Consider the following 24,022-nt stretch of genomic DNA (forward strand, 5'->3'; position numbering starts at 1 on the left):
TCTTTGATGTCTTTGTCTGCTAAATACATTATAAAAACACATACAGTTTCTATTGACTGCTCTATTTTCCTGAGTATGTGCCATACTTTATTATAAAAACACACATAGTTTCTACTGACTGCTTTATTTTCCTATGTGCCATACTTTTTTGTTTCTTTGTATATCTCAAAACTTTTTGCTGAATGCTGGATATTTCAGATAATATAGCAACTCCAGATTCTGATTTTCTCCCGAGAGTTGTTGTCTACTTGCTGTTTCTTAATGGTCTACAAGTCTGTTTCTCCCGCAATGTGTGACTGCTTATGTCTCTATTATTTTTTGCCTGACTTCTTAAGACCTTTTAAAGCAGGTCTCCAGTGTTCACCATAGTGTTTGGCCAAAGACTGTACATTCTGTTCAAACATCTCAAGCCAATAAGGGTTCTATTTCCTACTGATAGGATTTGTTTGTGGACAAAGGACAGCATTTGAAATTCAGGTTTTTTACAAGTCTTCCCTAGTTTTATTTCCAGTAGCCCACTTGAATTTCCTCTGCACCTGTTCCTAGGCTGTTCTGGCCAGGAACACATCAGTGGCCTGGGCCCACTCTGTTCTCTGCTGTGCATGTCCACAGCCTCCAGTCAACCTGGGATATGTGGGGAATTTATCAAGCTCCCACTACTGTCTTACCTCTCAAAACTCTCTATTAAACTCAAGTAGTCCATGAGCCTACTGCTGGCCTCAAACTGGACTACAATCTTAGACTAATAAAGTTGTTGGCCCTCTCTGTTTACTTGCCACAAAGATCACCATTTTAACCTACAATGCTCCAAAACAAGCGATTTCTCTACAACAGTGGAAGCAAAGCTGCTGGTTTTCATCCTGATTGAAATGCTATGCAACAGAGCTAAGGAGAAGGAAAAGGAGAAAAGGAGTAGCACCAGATCACGAATTTGTGCTATTCCTACCCTATGTTCATTAGTTTTCATGAATAAAGCTTCTTAGTTTGTTTGGTAAAGTACTCAAACAGTTATTTTGACAGTTTTGTCCAGCTTTATGGTTGCCTTCTGTGGAAAACAAATGTTCTCACTGAATCAGTCATTCCTTTTTAATAGTGTATGTCATCTATTACTGAAATCCAGTTATCGTTCAATTAAAAATCCAACAAAAGAGTCATTAAAAACTCTTTCATATTTACCCACATATTTACTATTCCCAGCACTCTTCAATTCTTCCTATGGATACAAATTAATATCTGGCATTACTTCCATTCAGTCTAATGATTAGTAAATCTTGGTGATAACACTAAGATTGTATTTAACTCTGAGATAAAAATACAAGTTCACTTTTTTGTTATTCATATGCTATACAGAGATATGTAATTACAGTAAGCTAGAGATATTAGACTTAGTTTCATTTATTTTTTGTTGCTGCTGCAGAAAACTGATTTTTTGCATACATGTACGGTAGGCAGAAGGAGCTGAGTAGGTCTCTACATCCATACTATAAAGAAGCTGCTAAAATGTAATACAATCATAAGTAAAATCATGCTAATAAACTATATCTATGCAGTTGAGACACCATAGTATGTAAGGGATACTGATAACCTATAGTATATAAAAATTATACAAAGAGGCCTGGAAACTGGTATATGAAAAAAATTTTGAGAGAAATGTAAATGTTTACTCTGGAGGAAAAAAATGACTTACTGTTGGCCTTTAAAAGACTTAGACTTACTCAATATTGATCCAGAGGGCAAAGTCAAAACTAAGTTATCTAATTCTAAGTTCAATATATAAGAGAACATATTTAACAACTTAAAACAATTAAACTGGCTCTTTTTATAAAGTAATGAGTTTCCCTCACTAAGAATGATCATGGCCTGGTGTGGTGGCTCATGCTTGTAGTCCCAGCACGTTGGGAGGCCGAGGTGGGCGGATCGCTTGAGGTCAGGAGTTTGAGACTAGCCTGGCCAATATGGCAAAACCCCGTCTCTACTAAAAATGCAAAAATTAGCTGGGCATGGTGGCACATATCTGTAATCCCAGCTACTCGGGTGGCTGAGGCAGGAGAATCACTTGAACCTGGGAGGCAGAAGCTGCAGTGAGCCAAGACTGTGCCACTGTACTCCAGCCTGGGTGACAGAGTAAGATTCCACCTTGAAACAAAAAAAAAAAGAATAACAGAGATTCGACGACCATCTTTTAAGGAGCATTTATGTAGAAGATAGACTAGATGACCTTTCAATTCTAAGTTTCTGTAATTTATAAAAACAAATAGAAAAGAATTTAGATGGATAAAACTATCAGGAAAAATAATCCAAAATATACATAAAGATATGACACCTCAGGTTATTCATAATAAATAAGGAAATGGGTCATAGAAACTAAGTTTCTAAGAAGCATGGATTACTGTTGGGTTCCAAAGGGCAACAATATATTGGATGTCATTAAAAAGCTATTAGATCGCGCCTGTAATCCCAGCACTTTGGGAGGCCGAGGAGGGCGGATCACGAGGTCAGAAGATCACGACCATCCTGGCTATCATGGTGAAACCCCGTCTCTACTAAAAATACAAAAAATTAGCCAGGTGTGGTGGTGGGTGCCTATAGTCCCAGCTACTTGCAAGGCTGAGGCAAGAGAATGGCATGAACCTGCGAGGTGGAGCTTGCAGTAAGCCGAGATGGCGCCACTGCATTCCAGCCTGGGCGACTAAGCAAGACTCTGTCTCAAAAAAAAAAAAAAAAGCTATTAGAAACAGAAAACACTGTCCTACCATTGTACAAAGCTATATAGCCTATAGCTCTGGTTGCTACAACTCAAAAACAAGCAAGCTGAAGAGAGAACAAAAGATAACTAAAATGAACAAGATAGAGAGTATTACATAAAATTAGACTTCACTCTGGAAAGGCTAAAGCTGACTGAGAGCATAACAAATATTTAGAAATGACACAAAATACACAAATAAGGTAAATTTAGACTTGTTCACCAAAATGTAGAATGCAACCTACCTAACTAGAATTTGTACTAACCTTACAAATACCTTAGAATTTATCCTAACCTTACCCTAGAATTTGTCCTAACCTTACTGAAAGAGGTAAGGTTAGGATAAATTTTAAAAGTGTCATTACATTCAGGAAATACTAAGGTAATCTCCTAGGACCAAAACAGGTTACAGACGGAAAACAAAAATAACTTACCTCTTTTAGTTGATCAGCACTCCCCCATGACGCAGAACGCTGATGTGACCTCTTTTCTGCACCCTCTTCTGCCCAACAGCTAGGTGTCTTTAAAAAAATATATATATAAATATATATATATATGAAATTTTATCTCTACTTCCTAATCTCAAGCAACTGAACATATTTCACATTCTTAGCACATACCAGTTAGAGAACTATACTGAAATCCTTTAAATGCTAAGAGTTTCGTGACCCTGTGAAATGTTTAAAATATTCTGCCATATTCTGAATTATATATGCTCAAAGATGTCTCTGAGTCATCTTAATTAAAACGTTTGATATCTTCACATCAATAACATTAATAACTTAATTATAAAATTCAAAGGGAATTGTAAAGATACGTGTATTGGTGTTTTTAAAGAGAACAGCCAAACTAAATATGAAATGGTATTTCCACTAAATTTGATAGAGGTAAAATGAATGAAAGTATCTCAAAAACAGTAGTATTAAGAATGACCTATATTCAAATATTTAGCTAGAGGGCTGACTGTACTACTTTTTCTGTACTTGGGGAAGAGTAAGTATTAGTATTTTTTTTGAAAAATATCAGGCATCTTTATATAAAAAACAAAGTTATTATAAAGGTGAAAAAGATTAAAAATAGTAAAATATAAGCTAAATAAACAGAATATAAACTAAAGTAATACATCTTCTAAAAAACCTGAACTGTATGTCAGAAAACATAATCATTTTTATCTAAAATATGATTTTCAGTTATTTAGCCATTAATATATACCTCAAATGTAAGACAAACCACTAAATCCCAAATAATGCCATACAGTGGTAAGACCATTTAATAGTCGTATTAAAAAATTAAACAATAGGCTGGGCACGGCGGCTCACACCTGTAATCCCAACATTTCGGAGGCCAAGGCGGGTGGATCACCTGAGGTCAGGAGTTTGAGACCAGCCTGACCAACATGGTGAAACCCCATCTCTAAAAAATTAGTTGGGCCTGGTGGCGGGCGCCTATAATCTCAGCTACTTGGGAGGCTGAGACAGGAGAATCACTTGAACCCGGGAGGCAGAGGCTGCAGTGAGCCAAGATGACACCATTGCACTCCAGCCCAGGTGACAAGAGTGAAACTCCGTCTCAAAAAAAAAAAATTAAACAATATTAAAATATCATCTTTAATATATGAGAAGACTCTTGTGTAATGTAAATTAGAAAGGATTAAAAACCACTACTTAAAGGGCAATGATTGTCACAGTAACTATATACAGCTTTAAAAATTATTTTTCATTACATGCTTTTTCATTACATGCTGAAAAAGGTATCATTTATATTAAGGCTATACTTGTGACTACATAATATATAAGTTCTTATGAAGAAGTCATCAGTTCTATTTTATACAGTTCAAAATGCTTGTGGAAAACTTTTAAAATAATCACACGTCTTAAAAGTGATGATATTCAAAAACCACTGACAAATGAATGCTAGCTGAATAAATACAAAAATAAATTGCTTGGGCAGTTCACAAGTAAAATGAAGCTGTTAAGTCAATTGACAGAGTAAAATATTTTATTCAATCAGCAAGTCCATGGATAAGAGGTATCAATATATTAAATAAGTTGCTTATAAAACACTTACTTACTAGAATTTCCTATGTTCCGTCCTAGATGACCTACTCTGAAAATAATTCAGCCTCCAAATAATTGTATCCTTAATAATAAATTTATTCCAAAATTATTCAATTGTTTAGTCACTTTTATTTTGATAATTTATATAACTTAATGTTTTTACCTGTCTACCAACTGAGCATTACTCTTATCAAAAATGAAAAGATTAAGGATCATAATCTTTATAACTCAAAGTACATTCACAGAAAATGAGTCAAATTTTTAGCATTTCCTATAATTATTCAAAATCAACATTTATAATGTGAATTACATTCATTTTGTACAGCTCTTTTTTCAAAGGACATTTACATATACTGTATCTCCAACTTACAGATACATTAATAGCCACAAAAATTCTGCAACTGCTTCAATACTGGCAAGCATGTCAATGGCAAAAGGAACTAAATCTGAGTTATCTCACAGATTATCTTCTTTTTTCCTATTATACTTTTCTTAAAAATGAATGTGAAAACCTATTCAATTATTTCAGAGTGTACTATTATTTACACAAAAGAATTACCTACAAAAGAAGTTAGTAGTATATGTACAGTTATGTGAACATAACAATGTTTTGGTCAATGATGGATGGCATACATAACAGTGGTCCCAAAAAATTATAATGAAGCTGAAAAATTCCTATTACCTAGCGATGTCTTGATGATCCTCATCTTGTGGGGGCCTAGGCTACTGTGTATATTTGTCTAAGCTTTTTTAAAAAAGTCTAAAAAGCAAAAAAACAACAAAAACAAAAAAATTAATAAAAGCTTATGAGTAAGAATAGTTTGGTATGGTTGTACAATATGTTTGTGTTTTAAGCTAAGCGTTATTATGAAAAGATCAAAAAGCTAAAAAAATTAAGTTTATAAAGTAAAAATGTTATGGTAAGCTAAGGTTAACATTATTGAAGGAAGAAAAATATTTGTTATAAACTTAGTGTAACCCAAATGTGCAGTGCTTAGAAAGTCTATAGTAGTTTACGGTAATACCCTAAGCCTTCACATTCACTCACGACTTATTGACCCAATCAGAGTAGGTTCCAGTCCTGCAAACTCCATGCCATAGTATATGCCCTATACAGGTATACCATCTTCTACCTTTATATATTTGTACTGTACCTTTTCTATGTTTAGATATTCAAATACCACTATGTAACAACTGCCTACAGTCTGCAGTACAGTAACATGTTGTATAGTTTTGTAGGCTAGGAGCAATGGGCTATGCTGCATAGTCTGTGTGTAGTAGGCTACACCATCTAGGTTTGTGTAAGTACACCCTATGATGTTTGCACAGCGATGAATGCCTAATGATGCATTTCTCAGAACATATTTCCTCCTTTAAGTGAAAATGACTATAGTTTTTAAAAGAGAAAAATGACTGAGTTCTCTCAATCATGTGACTATAGAATGCATATAATTTAAGTATAGTCATCAGGGTCTTAACTTTCCAAAAATATCCCCCAAAGAGTAGTTTTAATTCCATCAATTTAAAAGTATGAAAAATACTCTATTCTACAAATATATTCTATAGATTGCATTGTCCAATACAACAGCTACTAGCCACATGTGCCTATTTAGATTTAAATTAATGAGGACTTAAAAAAACTAAAGTTCCTTAGTCACACTTAGCACATTTTAAAAGCTCAATAACCATCTGTGGCTACTGGCTGTCATATAGGACAACACAGATATGGAACATTCCCAATACTGAAGAAAGTTCAATTGGAGAGTTGTGTTCTATACACTGATCACCGATTTTTAATGAGTTATTTTAGCCAAAACAAAACCAAAAGATGGCTACCAAAATCAAATCTATTTAAAGCTGATGGTTAAGAAGTCACAGAAGGTGAACTAACTTGAATCCAATTTATTAAACCTGTGTATTTGAGAAATGTTTTACCATTTCAATCAGGAAAATAACACAAAGTAGCAAAAGTTCTTTCCTTTCATATCAGTAAGCAGCCCCTTCCAACTGGTCTGTTATTCTGTCTCTTAATCTAGACTAGAATTTTTTAAATAGTGCTACATATAACCACGCCCTTGGTGTTAACAAGAGTAGACAAAAAGGGTACCACAGTCAAATAAATTTAGGAAAAATTTTAATATCATACCATCATTTAAAAGAAATGAAACTTCTGTACACTTGAACAATGCAGAACTAAAACCCATCCGTAAGACTGTTAACAAAAAAAGGTAGTTTAAAAAAAAAAAAAAAAGCCTCTATGTGAAAAGGATACCTATAGGTAGAAGGGGTCCTTTTTTATTCTCACTCCCTAGAAGTCACCAAAGTCCAGACCATGAAATTTCTTTCCAGACTCTAGGGCCATCCTCCCTTCCAACCTGTGTGAGAACCACTTTTTCTCTAAGTAAAATACAAAGAGAACAATCCCACTGCACAGGACTAAGGAGGCTTCAAACTGAATACCATTAGAAAAATTATTTTTGGTAGATCAACCAAGAAGCTTAAATATTGGGTGCTTTTGTTATATATATCTTTATTCACTAACTAGCAAGGGCCAATATGCTTTTAGTTTTATCAACTTCAAACCAGCTCAAACTAACTCCTAGCAAAAAACATTCTGTGTCAACGTGCAAAAGTCTAAAGCCATTTCAAAAAAAGAAATCCATAAACAAAAACATCACAAAATTCTTTAATCTTGTTTAAATGTTTAAAAAATCTATTTTTATGTGGTTCATCACTGGTCTTAAATTTTATTGTAGTTTATAATCGATTACAGAAATATGAGTACTGACTGCTAATTATTTTATAGTACTTAGAGCAATGATAAACCTAGTAAGAAATGAAATGGAATTAGCTGAAAAATCAATGATACTTAAATTAAGAATTAATTATGACCACAGACTAATCTTAAATTATAAAAAACGTTTAGAATAGGTAGTGACAAACCCTTCATTATTTACAAGTATTTGTTTTTGTTTACAAAAATGTTTTTCTTTTGACTAATAAATAACTTTTAACTTCTTTTAAAACTTTTTAAAAAATATTATTTTGAAAAGTCTATCCTGATGAAGTATTACAAAGCAGCACAAAAGACTGTGGTTCTAGTATAATTATCCTTTGCCTTTCTAGGAACAGTGGTAACCAGATATAGTAAATAGCTGCCTTGGTTAGCAAAGAGTATAGAAAAAGGCAGAATTCAGCTCAAGCAAAACACTGTGAAAGTTAAGACTGCATTTTTATTTTATGTAAAGTTGGAGGTTTTTGTTTAAGCTTTGGGAACTCAGTAATAGCAGCATTTATATATTCAAATTTTTTTTATCAAGCTCCAACTCTATGCTAAGTTTTGTGCTCATTTTGTTAGACCAGTTTCAAAGTGCAGTCCCCAGATAAGGAGCAGCATCATCACATGTTAGAAAAGCAAATTATCAGGCTCAGCCTCAGACTACTAGATCTGGAACTCTTAGATAAGGCCCAGAAATATACTTCTTACTTTTTAAGCAAGCTTTTCAGATGATTCTGATGGATTCTAAAGTTTGAAAACCAGTGTTAGACTAAAAAATTGAAATCAATAAGATACGGATTCTGCACTCAAGATGTCATGTTGACCATATACCCACTCATTTTTGTTGCTACCTTTGAACATGTTATTGTTTCAAAATCTCTTACATCTGACAGAAAATCAGCAACACAGGTGATTACTACATACCACCAAAAATATTTTTCACACCATTCTAAAAAACACCCACTGAAGTCATAAAAACTAATAGTGCTAAGATGATGACATGAATATCACCAATAGGATAACTAAGTAATGGAGGAGGGAGTGGTTTTCATAAGAATGTAAATACACTCTCCTGCACCTGAACCTATAGATTTGAAGCACCATTTCATATTTGTAAGACAGCAAACACAAAATAACTACTTCTGACTGAATGAATCCTAACCTACCAGGGATTGTTTATTGAATTTTAGAGCCCTCACATGCTCTGGGGTCATTTGTGTCATTTCTATGCCATTTCCTACCAGTCCAGACTTAATGTTCATAATTGTATAATCAATAGTTGATACTAGTAATAATGACTTTTCCTGTCCACTTAATTCAATATTATTATATTTAAACCTGGTAACAGTAAAATACTATCTATTCTAATCAAAGGCAACTAATATGTATCAGTGTCTATTATGTCATAGATACTGTGCTAGAAGCTTAACATGGATTATTTCATATAATCCTCATTGCAATAGGCTATGTTAATAATAATAGTTATCCCCCAAAAGCTGTTAGAATTCTAATAGGATGGAAAAGTTTTCCCTTGGTTTATAATGGTTCCTAACAATATGGTATCTCCCATATCAATCATTCACTTATTCATTCATTTATACAAAATAGTATACCTTGAGAGGTATATTGTTTTCTCATACCATACCATAAACTATGACCTAATTTTAAACTATGATAATTCTATGATCTTAATTTTTTTTTTTTGAGATGGAGTCCTTGCTCTGTCACCCAGGCTGGAGTGTAGTGGCGCGATCTCGACTCACTGCAAGCTCTGCCTTCCGGGTTCACGCCATTCTCCTGCCTCAGCCTCCCGAATAGCTGGGACTACATGAGTCTGCCACTACATCCGGCTAATTTTTTTTTCTTGTATTTTTCGTAGAGACAGGGTTTCACCATGTTAGCCAGGATAGTCTCAATCTCCTGACCTCGTGATCTGCCCGCCTCAGCCTCCCAAAGTGCTAGGATTACAGGCATGAGCCACCGCACCTAGCCAATCTTAATTGTTAAGGCATAATGTCTCTAACATAAAAATGTCTTTCTCAGTAAATTCTGTTTAATAATATCAGACGAATTTTTCATAGAAAATTGATACAAGTTATAACAGGTTGAGAACCAATGTATAGGTCAATGTACAGAACCAACACAGGTCAGGGGACCAGAGTAAGAGTGTTATTCCTAATAAATACAACCTATTTCACAATTTTACCTAGAGGGGCAAAGGCATGAGAAAGCAATGAAGAAAAACAGTTAATTTTGTTTCCAGCTAAATGCTTCTTATAAAGAGAAGAAAACTGAGTATTGGGGTAATGGGGGTATGGGAAAGGCCTTTCACGATATACTTTCTACTTTCGAAACAAATGAACACATAACCTATTAAAATTAATAAGTACAATTTTGACTTTGGTGATTTTAGAGATGATTTGAAACTAATGAATAAAATGTTCAACATTTTAGTTATGAGTTAAAATCTTTCATCAATATAGCTGAGTATATTCCTTCAGCAACCAAACAAATTACTCCCCAAACCAGGAACATGACTAATTTCGTGTGAACTATTCAACTCTAGGATTCTACAATCCTCTGTCTCATAATTAGATGATGGCTGAGAGAAAAAGTAAAGGTGATCTCAACAGCCGTCAGCTCCACAAAAATAATTTAGACCCCTAGAATGCAATCTAAGAGGCAAAAACAGTTAAATCTTCAGGCTTGCTTCCATTTCATGAAGAAGTCCCCCAGTCCCTAAAATGTTTCAGCAACTGCTGTTTCTTAAATACATTTCAACAGCAAGCCCTTGACAAGGGCACAGGAAATTCAGACAGCTGTATAAAGTGTGACTTTTGGTCAGGAAATGAATTTCTGATCAGAGAGAAAAAACAAAGTTTTTTTTTATATCAGTAAGTATTTGAGGTACATCACCTATTCCTTTGACTAAAGTCCTCTCCAACCAAGCTCCTTTCAGGAATGGAGGAAAAGGCTAGGTACTTTAAATATGACATCAACAGAAAAGAATATATATGTTTTAGTTCAGAGTTAGTTAACTTTATCGAATGTTGCCTAAAGCCAAACGCTGAGTACTTAGTCTGGATCTGTTTCTTAAGAACAAATAAAAACAAATAGATTTCTAGGGAAAGATGCTGGCACAGAGGCAGGATCATAAAACTCCATACACTGAAGTCTAATGAGATTAAGAGAAACTGCTTTATGTGCTTTTGGCATGTCTCATGTTTCACAGTTTAACTTTTAAAAATTAATTTTAAACAATAAAATACCAAATATAATAACAACATCACCTGGAGAAAGGGAAGTACCAGTATACATAATTTTATTTAAGATCTAACCACCTCATCTCTCACCCCTCAAAGAATACAAGTTTTGAAATCTCTCCCTGATACCAACCAAGAGACCAAGTGCCGTGGAAGAAATTAAGAAAATTTTCTAAAGTGCTACAAACCAAAAACATACTAGGCTAGTAAGTTACTTAGGTAAAATCCTTTCAGACCCAAGTGACAGATAATTCAGATGATATTTATACTGTGTTATGCTAGAGCACAGAGGAAGGAAATCTTGCAAAACCTTTTTATGAAGCAAGTGTGAAAATACTTTAAGGCTCATGAAAAAAAAGTAAGAACTCATTGCTGAATAATAAACAAATATAAAATTAACAAACATATTCACTGATGAAATGGCATTTTCTACATAAAGAATTATTCCTGATTAAAACAAGAAAAACCATTAGTAAAATAAGCATGCATACTCTACGTGTAAAAAGCACACATGCCTCACAGCAAATGTCAGTATACCTTGTCCAGTGAGTAAACTAGATACATTACTATTAGAGTCAAGAAAGAGGCCAAGGCAGCCGGGTCCAGTGGCTCACACCTGTAATCTCAGCACTTTGGGAGGCCGAGACGGGTGGATCACCTGAGGTCAGGAATTTGAGACCAGCCTGATCAACATGGTAAAACCCCGTCTCTACTAAAAAATTAAAAAATTAGCTGGGCATGGTGGCGGGCACCTGTAATTCCAGCTACTCAGGAGGCTGAGGCAGGAGAATCACTTGAACTCAGAAGGTGGAGGCTGCAGTGAGCCAAGATAATGCCATTGCACTCCAGCCTGGGTGACAGAGCAAGCCTCCGTCCCCCCGCCAAAAAAAGAGTCAAGGCATTCAGTACCATAACTCAGTTTACCTGGTTCTGGGAGTGATAACAAATTCAACTCCAAAAGAGGACGCACACCAAGAAATAAATAATGAAAAGGATGTAGAATTACTATTTGGATGATTGTATACCTGAAAAACCAAAGAAAATTACCTAAAAAATTACTAGAAACAAGAAAAGTCAAGTTGAAGATGTCCCGTACATAAATTAGATATTAAATATCCTAATTACAACAGCAACCAAAGAAGACAAAATATTTAGATATAAGTTTAACAAGAAATGTGTTGTTCCACTAATTAGTTGTAAAATATTCTGAAGGGCAAACATAACACTTGAATGAATAAAAAGATATACCCCTTTCTTGGGTAAGATTCAATATGGTAATAAATTCCGCTGAATTCATATTTAATTGTAATATAAAACATTTTGAGGAATTTGACAAATTACAAAATTAACTGAGAAAAATATGTAAGACTAGCCACACAATTAAAAGTAATTATAAGCAATACAATTAAAATCATTCAGTATTTAAAAAGATATTAATGGTATACAGTATAGCATAGAGATCCAAATAAGAATGGAAATTTATGATATAACAATGGTATCTCAAATCAGCAGGGAAAAGATAAACTCTTGAAAAATAAATAAAGCTGGATATCACCTCATGCCTTCCATCAAAATAAACTCAGAAATATCAAAGATACAAATATTTTAAAAGAAACATAAAACTATTAAAAGAAAATATAGTTTAAATGAAATTTCTTAACTTAGAGTGGAAAAAAATCTTTCCCAATTATGGTGTAACACAAAAAGCCACAAGGCACAGACCACTGTAATAAACACAGCAGCCAGAAATAAACCCTCGCATATATGGTCAATTGATTTTTGACAAGGGTGTCAAGGCCGTTCAATGGGAAAAGGACAGCCTTTTCAACAAGTGGTGCTGCAAGAACTGGATACTCACATCCAAAAGGACAAAGTTGGACTCTTACCTTATACAAAAATGGACTCAAATGGATCAAAGACCTAAACTTAAAGGCTAAAATTCTTAGAAGCAAAGAAGAAGAAAGCTTTCTGACACTGGATTTGGCAATGATTTCTTGAATATGCCAACAAAAGTAGAGGCAACAAATGGAAAAATAGATAAACTGGACTTTATCAAAATTTAAAACTAGTACACTATCAAAATAATAAAAAGGAAACTGGCTGGGCGTGGTGGCTCACACCTGTAATCCCAGTACTTTGGGAGGCTGAGGCAGGTGGATCACGAGGTCAGGAGATCAAGACCATCCTGGCTAACACAGTGAAACCCCGTCTCTACTACAAAATACAAAAAATTAGTCAAGCGTGGTGGCAGGTGCCTGTAGTCTCAGCTACTAGGGAGGCTGAGGCAGGAGAATGGCATGAACCCGGGAGGTGGAGCTTGCAGTGAGCCAAGATCGCACCACTGCACTCCAGCCTGGGCAACAGAGTGAGACTCTATCTCCAAAAAAAAAAAAAAAAAAAGAGAGAATAAAAAGGCAACCCACAGAATGGGAGAAAATATTTGCAAACCATGTATCTGATAAGAGATTGGTATCTGGTATATATAAAGAACTCCTAAGACTCAACAACAAAAAAACCCAATTCAAAAATGGACAAAGGATATGAATAGACATTTCTCCAAAAAAGAAATGTAGATGGCCAAAAAGCAGATGAAGTGATGCTCAGCATCATTAATCATTTAGGAAACACAAATCAAAAATCACAGTAAGATACCAGGTGTCAATTATTTTTTAAAAAGGGAAAAAAGAAAATAACTATTGGCAAAGATGCAGAAAAACTGGGCCCCTGGTTGGGCGTGGTGACTCACGCCTGTAATCTCAGCACTTTGGGAGGCCGAGGCGGGCAGATCACAAGGTCAGGAGATTGAGACCATCCTGGCTAACACGGTGAAACCCCATCTCTACTAAAAGTACAAAAAATTAGCCACGCGTGGCAGTGTGCGCCTGTAGTCCCAGCTGCTGGGGAGGCTAAGGCAGGAGAATGGTGTGAACCCAGGAGGCAGAGCTTGCAATGCGCTGAGATCATGCCACTGCACTCCAGCCTGGGCAAAACAGCAAGACTCTGTCTCCAAAAAACAAAAACAAAAACAAAACAAAACAAAACAAAAAAAACTGGGACCCCTGTGTGTTGCCGACGGGAGTATAAAATAGTACAGCCATAGTGGAAAACAGTATGTCAGTTCATCAAAAATTTAAACACAGAATTACCCTATGATCTAGTAGTTCTACTTCTGGATATATATATAAAAGAACGGAAAGCAGAGACTCAAAAAGATATCCATACACTAATGTTGCTAGCAGCATTATTTACAACTGTCAAAAAGCAGAAACAACCTAAATGTCCACAGATGAATGGATAAAGAAAATGTGATTTTTCTTTTACAAGATACATATAAAAAGCATTAAATCCATCATTTTATTAAAATATGTATTTCTAAAGGACTATTACTCTGCCTTAAAAAGGAAGGAAATTTTGACACATGGCTACATGAAGTCATTATACTAAGTAAAATAAACCAGACAAAAAAGGAAAATACTGTATGATTTTTCTCATATGAGGTTCCTAGAGTATATTCACAGAGACAGAAAGTAGAATGATGGCTACCAGAGGCTGGGGTGTGGTGGGGAGGATGGAGAGCTAGTATTTAATAAATACAGAGCTTCAGCTGGAAAAAGTGAAAAAGTATTAGACATGCATGGTGGTAATGGTTGTACAATAACATGAATGCACTTAATGCTATGGAACCGTACATTTTAAAAAACGGTTAATTCATCTTCATTTATGGTAAATTTCTTTTTTCTTTTCTTTTTTTTTTTTTTTTTTTGTGCGGGGAGACAGAGTCTCACTCTGTTGCCCAGGCTGGAGTGTAGTGACGTGATCTTGGCTCACTGCAACCTCTGCCTCCCGGGTTCAAGCGATTCTCTTGCCTCAGCCTCCTGGGTAGCTGGGATTACAGGCACAGGCCACCATGCCTGGCTAGCATGTTATATATATTTTACCATAACTTAAAAAATAGAAAAAAAAAATGAAGTAGGGATTTACATTTTATAAGGAGAGACGCCCATGATCCATCAAATGGAAAAAGCAAGTCAGTAACATGATATAAAGTATGATTTCATCTCTATGTGTATATGTTTAAACAATATATTTCTATAGGTACAGAAAATTTCTCAAAATATGTACCCCCCCAAAAACACCTGTTAATAATACTTAAAGTAGTAGGTCTAGGGAGTTAGTGACTACTATTCATGTCCTTCTATATTACATGGATTATTTTACCATCAGAAAGCATTATTTTTAAAACAAAATTAGACAAAACCCAAAAATACATAACCTGAAATATTTCTTTCTTTTAATTTAGCTGAATTAAAAACATTCTGGGATAATTACAGAATGTCTATAAATGTATCACTAAGCATCCCTGCAAGAACTGAGAAGCACAGAGATTTTATAAGACATTATGATAGGATGTTGACCTTGGCAGGGAGCAGATTCCTAAAGTGGAAATTCTATGTTGAGGCAAGTGACTTTTTTCTTTTACAAGTTACATATAAAAAGCATTAAATCCATCATTTTATTAAAATATAAATAGAATCAGAAGCATTTTAAATCCTCATTTAAAAAGAAGGCGGCGGCAGTGGTGGTTTCTCCTCTTAAGACTGAATACATTCACTTGCAGAAAGCTTGTTAATGAAAATCAGCTCTGTAGATTAACACCATCATGTCTTCTAGTTTAATGGACATTTCAAGAGAGGTGACATTTTGAGGCTGAGGTAGCTTGCTTCCAGGGGCTGTTTTGGATGGACTACTCATACAAAGAAAATTGCATCTAATTGTATCAGAAAAAGTTTTAAGGTCCAGAAAACTCCAAGAAAGGTATAACAGGAAAATAAACTATTAAGATAAATTTTTTTTAATGTTTAAATAAGATTAAGAAAACAACTTAATTAAGCAAATGGCAAAACTCTAAGAAAAAAACACTTCTAGCGCTCACTTTTTTTTCATTCTATTTTGATACTGATTTTATGCCCACAATGAATCTTTTGAAAAGCTTTTAATTAAGAAAAATAACACACTATGCTCTGAAAGGCCTACAAAAATTTCTTTAAAAGGGTTATACATTGCATAGTCAGTAAAGACTAGATTATAGGATAGTAACCACACAATCTCCAAATCCAAATGACTTAAAACAGCAAATGTTAATTTATTGCTCATACTACATGTATGGATCATTAAGAAGGCTATGCTTGTCACTGTCAGTGACCCAGATGGACACAGTAGGAGTGAACAGTTACTTCCCCGTTAGAGAGAATGCACCAGTTCTTTAAAGCTTCTTCCCAAATCAAGTCTCATGGCCACACTTAACTTCAAGTGGGCAGAGAAGCAGAATCCTACCATGTGTCCAGGAGAGAGAATGCCAATATCTATGAACAGCTCTAATCACTACTATACCTGGGAAGTTGTAGGAAATACCTCTGATTATTACTGTATATTTTATTTTTATTACTTGGCCACTTTACAAAGAATATATATTACTTTCACGTTTAAAAACACACTCAAACACAGAATTTAAAATTTGTCCAGAGACTATACCTAAACTATGGGGTGAAGACTGAGGAACAATTACTTTCTTATTACAGTAACCTTAATTGCAAGTTCAATTTTAAGAGTTGGTAATACATTTTTTGTTTTAAAAAGGTTGTATCTGCAAGGCTACAGTAATAAAATATTAAATTTCACAAATGGATTTTAGTTTTTCTTTCTACAAGGCTAAACAGATGACTCTAAATAACTGGCAGTGATCCATTTCTTCAGAGGCCTTAAAAATGTAAAGCTGTATCTTTTAATCCTCAGAATAAATGTGTGAATGTGCACATCGGGTATTAGTAACTTCAATTTACAGGAAAGAAAGCTTAAGACTGGGTCACAAAGCAGTTAAGTCAGTGGGCCATGAATTTTTTTTAGCATTTTACTAATAAAAATTTCAAACAGAACAGTTAAAAAAAAAAAAAAAAAAAACACTGTCCAGTGAAGGCCCATAAAGCCAATATTCAGCTTCTCTAAATAACATTTTGCTCTATTTGCTCCACTAGGTATCTCTCTAGGTATCCACCCATCAATTGATCTTATTTTTTATTCATTTCAAAGTTGCAGACGGCAGTATACTTCATCTCTAAACATCTGAGTTCAGTATTTGTTTTCTGTTCATATTCTGTATTTTTAAAGTTAAAGTTATACAGCAAAATGCACAAGTGTACACTTGGGTAAGTTCCGATAAATGAATTCACCAACATAACTCAAACTTCTATTAAGACATATAACACTGGACAGGCATGGTGGTTCCGGCCTGTAATCTCAACACTCTGGGAGGCCAACGCTAGTGGATCACTTGAGGCCAGGAGTTCAAGACCAGCCTCTACTGGCGAAACCCCACCTCTACTAAAAATACGAACATTAGCTGGCCGTGGTAGCGGGGGCATGTAGTCCCAGCTACTGCCCAGCTACTTGGGAGGCTGAGACCTGAGAATTGCTTGAATCTGAGAGGCAGAGGTTGAAGGGAGCCGAGATCATACCACTGCACTCCAACCTGGACAACAGAACAAGACCCTGTCTCAAAAAAAAAAAAAAGATATACAACATTTAACTTACAGAAATAGAGAGTAGAATAGTGGTTATCAGAGGCTAGGGGTCCTTGGGAGATGCTGGTCAAAGGACACAAAATTTCACTTATGAGAAACAGCTTCAAGCGATCCACTGTATATCTTGACGACTACAGTGAAATATATTGTATATTTGAAAATTGCTGAGAGTAGATTTTAAGTGTTCTCACCACACATAAAAAAATGTATATGTTAAATAGACTGATGTAATCATTTCAAATGTGTGTGTGTCTATCAAAGCATCGTGTTGTACACCATTAATATATAATTTTTACTTAATTAAAATTAACTAATTTTTAAATTAAATTAACATTTCCATTATCCCAGAAAGTTCCCTCACTAGGCCTTGATTTGAATACATGATCTGCTTCCAAAGTCTACAATCTTTTCACAACACTATGCTACTTCTTTTTAATATATAAACATACTAAACATATTAAATTTTTTATGTCAAGCTCTCAATAATTAAGGGAGCTGAAACATAGAAATATAAAAGGAAGAACACCCTGGAGACACCCTCCACCAAGGCCAAACAACCCAGGTGTTTAATGTCTGTAGCAAGTTGAGTATACCACCTTCCTTCCATCAATGTCCACTACATAATTCCACTACATAAATAAAACTACTTCTTCCCACCCTGAGTTCAACAGTTAATCCAGGAGGAACGGATGACGCCATAAAAAGTCTCATATGTTCATCTCTTGTATCTCCAATTAAACTAACAGATGGTTAGGGCAAGACCATTTCTTATGCTTGTGAGGCAAGAAGTAGGTTAGTGGTTAGCGGTTGCCATAAAAGGCAACAGACAGCTGAAGAAAAAAAGGAAACACTTCAGAATCAGCCAGGTCTGGGTTCACTGTCCTCACACTTAATATGTACTACGATGTACATATTACGTAACGATGTAATATATAATATGTATGTTACATCGTTACGTAATATGTACATAGCACATATTAATGTACAGCTATGTAATGATGTATAAATTACTTAACTTCTCTAAGTCTCAGGTTCCTCATCTGTAAAATGAGCCCTATATTTTACCTTCTTTTCAATGTCAAGCTTCTCAAATAAATGACCTACATCCAGATAGATGCAAGCCAGACAAGCCCTTATCCTGGACCTCAAAATTTAGGGGAAATTACTCTGGCCTTCTAGCAGCCATGCCCCTCCCCATGGGATAAGAGACCTTGGGAGCAAAAAGCATGGACATTATGAGCCCATCCTGGCTGTAGACTGTACTCCAGGTAATCTAAAACCAGGAATTTCCTGACCAAACAGCAGTAGGCCTGGCTTCTAAGGTCTGCAGACCCATTCCCTGGTTCTTGCTTCTTGAGGATGGCACTTGAATGTGAGGACTGGTGGGTCCAAGTATATGTGTAAAGCCAGCTTGAAGTATAGAATAGATTGTAGGGTAGGAAGAGAATGGGACTTAGGCTCAGACGAGGTGGGCCCAGTGGGCCTGGTGGGCCTGGCCCATGTGGACATACACCGGCACGTAACTCTGAAGAATCCGAGAATTCTTAGTTTAAACCTCATCCTCCAGGTCCATATGAAGATTATTTGTCATTGGTGGGGGGGAGGACAAAGTATATTTTACTCAATAATTTGTTAATTTAACTTACATACATATAGTATACTGGCCTTTATATTTGCTGCGGACCCTGCAAATGTTATAAGTGGGCATGTCTACACATACTACTCATAACTTAAATGTGTATATAGTGTTTGCCAAATTTGCCTTCAATAGTATCATACTTAATCACATAGTAATATCATAGGTTAGGTTTTATTAACCCCACTGCACAGATAAAAAACCAGACATGTGTAACAAACATATCCAGTGTTCTTTTCTTCTATCTCCACATCACTCTCTTAACTCCCAAATATCTGGGTCTCCTACTCTACCATTATCTCCAATACTGCACTCTCCAAGATAATGTGCTTCTGATCCCCAAATCTGGTCCTTAATCACCATGACCTCTCTTTAGCATCTGATACTGTCAACAATTTTTCCTTTCTTAGAATAGCTTTCTCTCTGATTTCTAAGCCTTCACTATTTCAGTTTTTCACTTAGCCTTTCGATCTTTCTCTGGCTTCTCTTCTTTTTTCAGAGTTTTTGTGAAGAGCGAGTAAGACAGTGTTTCTGGGTCCGGCGCAGTGGCACATGCCTGTAATCTCAGCACTTTAGGAGGCTAAGATGGGTGGGTCACCTGAGGTCAGGAGTTCGAGACCAGCTTGACTAACATGGTGAAACCCTGTCTCTACTAAATACAAAAACTTAGCTGGGCATGGTGGCGGGCACCTGTAATCCCAGCTACTCGGGAAGCTGAGGTAGGAGAATCACTTGAACCTGGGAGGCGGAGGGTGCAGTGAGCCAAGATCATGATGGGCATGATCCAGCCTGGACAACAAGAGTGAAACTCTGTCTCAAAAAAAAAAAAAACCAATATGTTTCCCTCTGGACACCGTCAGCACATAGCTACATTTCATATGTTGGTTTTTTTGTGAGTGTTTTTGGCAATCTAAAAAGAATAGCTACCATTTTTTAGTGCAATGTCACAGCACTAGGTACATATATACATAACATACATATATATGTCTGTATTATCCTATAATCCTATTTTAATAAAAATGGAGCTTATATTGGTTAATAGATTAGCCTGTGTTAGAAATCTGACTCCAACACTTTCTAGCGTTATACTCCCAGATAAATCATTTAAGTTCCCTGAGTGACTGCTTTTCCATCTGTGTAATGTTGCCATGGTCTTGTGAGAATTAAATGAAACAAGTTATAAAACAAATAGTACACCATACATAGTTAATAAATATTAACTACCTCCTCCTCTTGCTGCTTTCAGATGAATACATTAGTTTTTTTGTGTGTGCATATACCTTTCCAAAAACTAAGTCCTCTATCACTTGACCACCTTCCTTCATACTCTATAACCACATTTTAAAAATTTTTTTTTCTTTTTTTAATTATTATTTTTAAATTTTATTTTCTATACCTACATTTTATCATATTTGTGAATCTAACTCCTCTGGAAGGATGGTTCTGAATTAATTATCTGTGTCCAGATCTCTAATTGTCCAAGCCCACACCTCTAAGTTTTGCTAGTTATTTCTATTTGGAAATTCCACTGCCTGCCATATTAAACTTATGACCTTCCTCACTAAATGAAGAATGGAAAGCAAAAGAGTAGGGCAGCATAAAATATTACAAGGACAAAAATGATGAGATAGATAATAAAGAAGCAGCCAATTTCACAGCTTCAAGCTTGCCTGAGAAAGAAAATGACAAAAACTGAGAAGCAGAGTTTTATAGATCATGTCCAAAACTTTCTTTTTCCTCAGTCTTCAGACATGAAACTCTAATTATTCTATTTCCCTAACCTACAAAGCCCAAAATGTTCTTTCCTTTGAATGCCCTCACATTTACATACTCTATTCATCTAACATCTAATTATATACTGTCTTCTTTTACCAATTTTTATAAATGTGTATCTTATCTACCTAACTGTGCTCCAGGTTTTTTAAAGCCAATGACTAACTCTTATATTTTTAGTATTCTTCTTTATGCCAATAAATGCTGATTGACTACAGTTATGAAGGTATGGTCAAGAACTCAGATAATCATGAATAAAGATGTTTTCAGATTTTTTTCTGACATGGAGGAAAAGCTTTTCAAATCAAAAGCTCGGAGATCCTTCCAAAAATAGGGAAAATGTGAGAGTTAATTTATATTTCCCTCTGAAGGCTTTTAGTCTTGGTTTTAAACAGAAAAAAATAAATTCTCCAACAAGATTTCATTAGGCATGTGTTACTACTTTATAAATTATTTTCAAGAACTGTGCAAACTCTTTTTAAAAAAATTATATTTTTCTAAAATGATTACTAGTCATTTTAATTGCTATTGCAAAGCAATTCTTAAAATTAATGTCTATTAATTTTAGACATTAACAAATGTAAATGTCTAAAACCATGTAATATAGACTGATGTGCTATTTAAGTATTAAAGAATTTCAAAACTTCTAAAACCCAGATGACAAAAAACAATTCTTGCAAAGTTTATTTAAAACAATGGATTTTTCCTTTCTTCCTTGGTTGGATTTATTTCAAATTTGGGAAAATTTGATTATATTACATTTTCTTTACTGTGATCAAAACAGAAGAAGTGCAGGGTAATAAACTGATTTTGATTTGTTTTTTTTTTTTTTTTACCTGAGTAGCTTTGTCTTTCATGCATGAAGGGTAGTGAACATGAGGATCCCGTGGCCACTGTCCTGTGAGGTAAGGTCCTGTTATTGTATCCAAAGAGGAGGTTCGCCTTATTGTACTAGAGGTTCGAACTTGCTGAGATTTTGCCCTGTCCGCTACAAAAAGTGAAGAAAAAAAAAAAAAGAGTAGTCATTAGTGAAGAAAATAAAATTTAAAGTTCTTTAACTTCATAGTTTGTAGAATGTCATCCTGTCAGTTTTCCCCATTATATGTATATTTACACTAATAGCCCTGTTGTATGATCAGATGAAATGTATGAACCATGTCCCAAGGAAAATACATTCATGTTAAATCTTACATACATTTCCAGGGCTTCCACAGGCCCTATGAAGCCTATCCATTTTATATAAATCTGCATATCATCTCATTGCCATTATTTTAATTAAGACTCTCATTCATGTCTCACCTGAACTGCCAGTTTTCTAACTGCTATCCCTGTATCCATTTCAACTAAATTTTACAGTGTCATGCCCAAATAGAAAACATTTCCATGGTTAGTCATTGTCTTTAATTTAAAACCCGTATTATTTAGTATGACATAATAAGCTTTCACGATTTGGGTGCCATATGCCTCAATGTTTAATATTTTGCTATTCCATAATCCCATGCTAAGCATCACATGAATGGCCTGTGTTTTTCCAAAGGTAAAATACACTCTTTCTGCCTCTGTACATTCTACTTCCTAAGCCTAGAACTCTCTTTCTTGTTTACTTGACAAATCCATTTATCTTCAAGACCAGCTCAGATGTCACACTGACTCTGTGAAAATTTCCCCAATGCCCTTTCCTCTCCCCTTCCAAGATATACTTGCCTATCTCTGCTTTCAGGGTACCCTAAACCTGTTTCTCTCCCCCATCAGAGCATAAGTTTAAACCCTACAGACTAAATAGGAGTCAACATTCAGTACTCACTTAATAAATATATTCACAGCTATACAATAATAACATGCATAAATAACTTTATATTTTAATCCAACTTCCTCATTCACAGACGAAGAATTTGAGGCCTAGAGGGACACTGAACAAGAGACGCAAACAAGGGACAGAGGTAAAAAGAACCCAAAATCTCTAGACATTATACACAGTTCAATCAATCTGCCATAACTTCTCCTTTCCACAGGGGTATCACAAGTATCTCTGTTAAAAATTAATCACACTGAATACCGAATCTATAAGGAAACTATAGAGGACTTTCCATATATCCATCCTAAATAATGTACTACTAATGTGCATTCTATGATAGATCCAGCAGATTTACAAGTTCCCAAGGCTAAGAGTCTTTTCAGAGTCATATCTCACATCAAAAATGCCTTCCTCTTTACAGAGGGTGAAGAAACATTTATTATTGAATGCTGTCCTTTACCTTCCTGAAATCAGAATAGTTAGTTTACCAGAAAAACAGAACAAAATGCATGTTATCATATTATGCAGGTAATAGCTTAGAACTACAGTTTTTATTTTTTCCTTTGACCCAAGAATTGTAAGAAAAGATCTGAAAATTACCAGAGTTCCTCTTTATCTGTATTACTTTAGCTCCAATTGTATTGTACTGAAGGCAGAGAATCCAGTGGAACCCATTTCTACTCTTTGGAATTACCTGAAATTTTCCCTGTGACCAAAAACATGGTAATTTCTTATAAACATTTCATAAATCAAAGAGAAGGTATTTTATTTTCAGAATATATAGGTCCTTGTCTTATATATCAATTGAATTAAATTATAGAATATAGGAATAATTATCAGTTTTATCTGTTACAGACTTAGAAGAGTATTCTAAAATCTTTAAACTACTATTGAGTTCTAAAAATTCTCTTTATTCTTTGCACGTTTTTGACCTTTATATTTTAGTTCTATATTATTTATCACATATAGATTCTTTTTTTTTCTTCTTTTATTATACTTTAAGTTTTAGGGTACATATGCACAATGTGCAGGTTTGTTACATAGGTATACATGTGCCATGTTGGTTTACTGCACCCATTAACTCGTCATTTACATTAAGTATTTCTCCTAATGCTCTCTCTCCCCCTGTTCCCCCAACCCTACGACAGGCCCCGGTGTGTGATGTTCCCTGCTCTGTGTCCAAGTGTTCTCATTGTTCAATTCCCACCTAGGAGTGAGAACACGCAGTGTTTTCTGTCCTTGTGATAGTTTGCTGAGAATGATGGTTTCCAGCTGCATCCATGTCCCTACAAAGGACATGAACTCATCCTTTTTATGGCTGCATAGTATTCCATGGTGTATATGTGCCACATTTTCTTAATCCAGTCTATTATTGATGGACATTTGGGTTGGTTCCAA

General features: G+C 35.1%; 1 protein-coding gene across 1 annotated transcript in view; it reads right to left on the reverse strand.

Moving 5' to 3' along the window:
- GLCCI1 (glucocorticoid induced 1) overlaps window positions 1-24,022 on the reverse strand; it is a 131,094-nt gene that overhangs the window by 70,828 nt on the left and 36,244 nt on the right. The window contains exons 3-4 of the mRNA XM_025378612.1: window positions 21,666-21,817; window positions 3,178-3,264 (exon numbers count right to left, since the gene is read on the reverse strand). Coding sequence (XP_025234397.1) covers window positions 3,178-3,264; window positions 21,666-21,817 — 239 coding nt within the window. The remainder of the gene's footprint in view (window positions 1-3,177; window positions 3,265-21,665; window positions 21,818-24,022) is intronic.

This window comes from Theropithecus gelada, chromosome 3, assembly GCF_003255815.1.
Source record: "Theropithecus gelada isolate Dixy chromosome 3, Tgel_1.0, whole genome shotgun sequence".
NCBI lineage: Eukaryota > Metazoa > Chordata > Mammalia > Primates > Cercopithecidae > Theropithecus > Theropithecus gelada.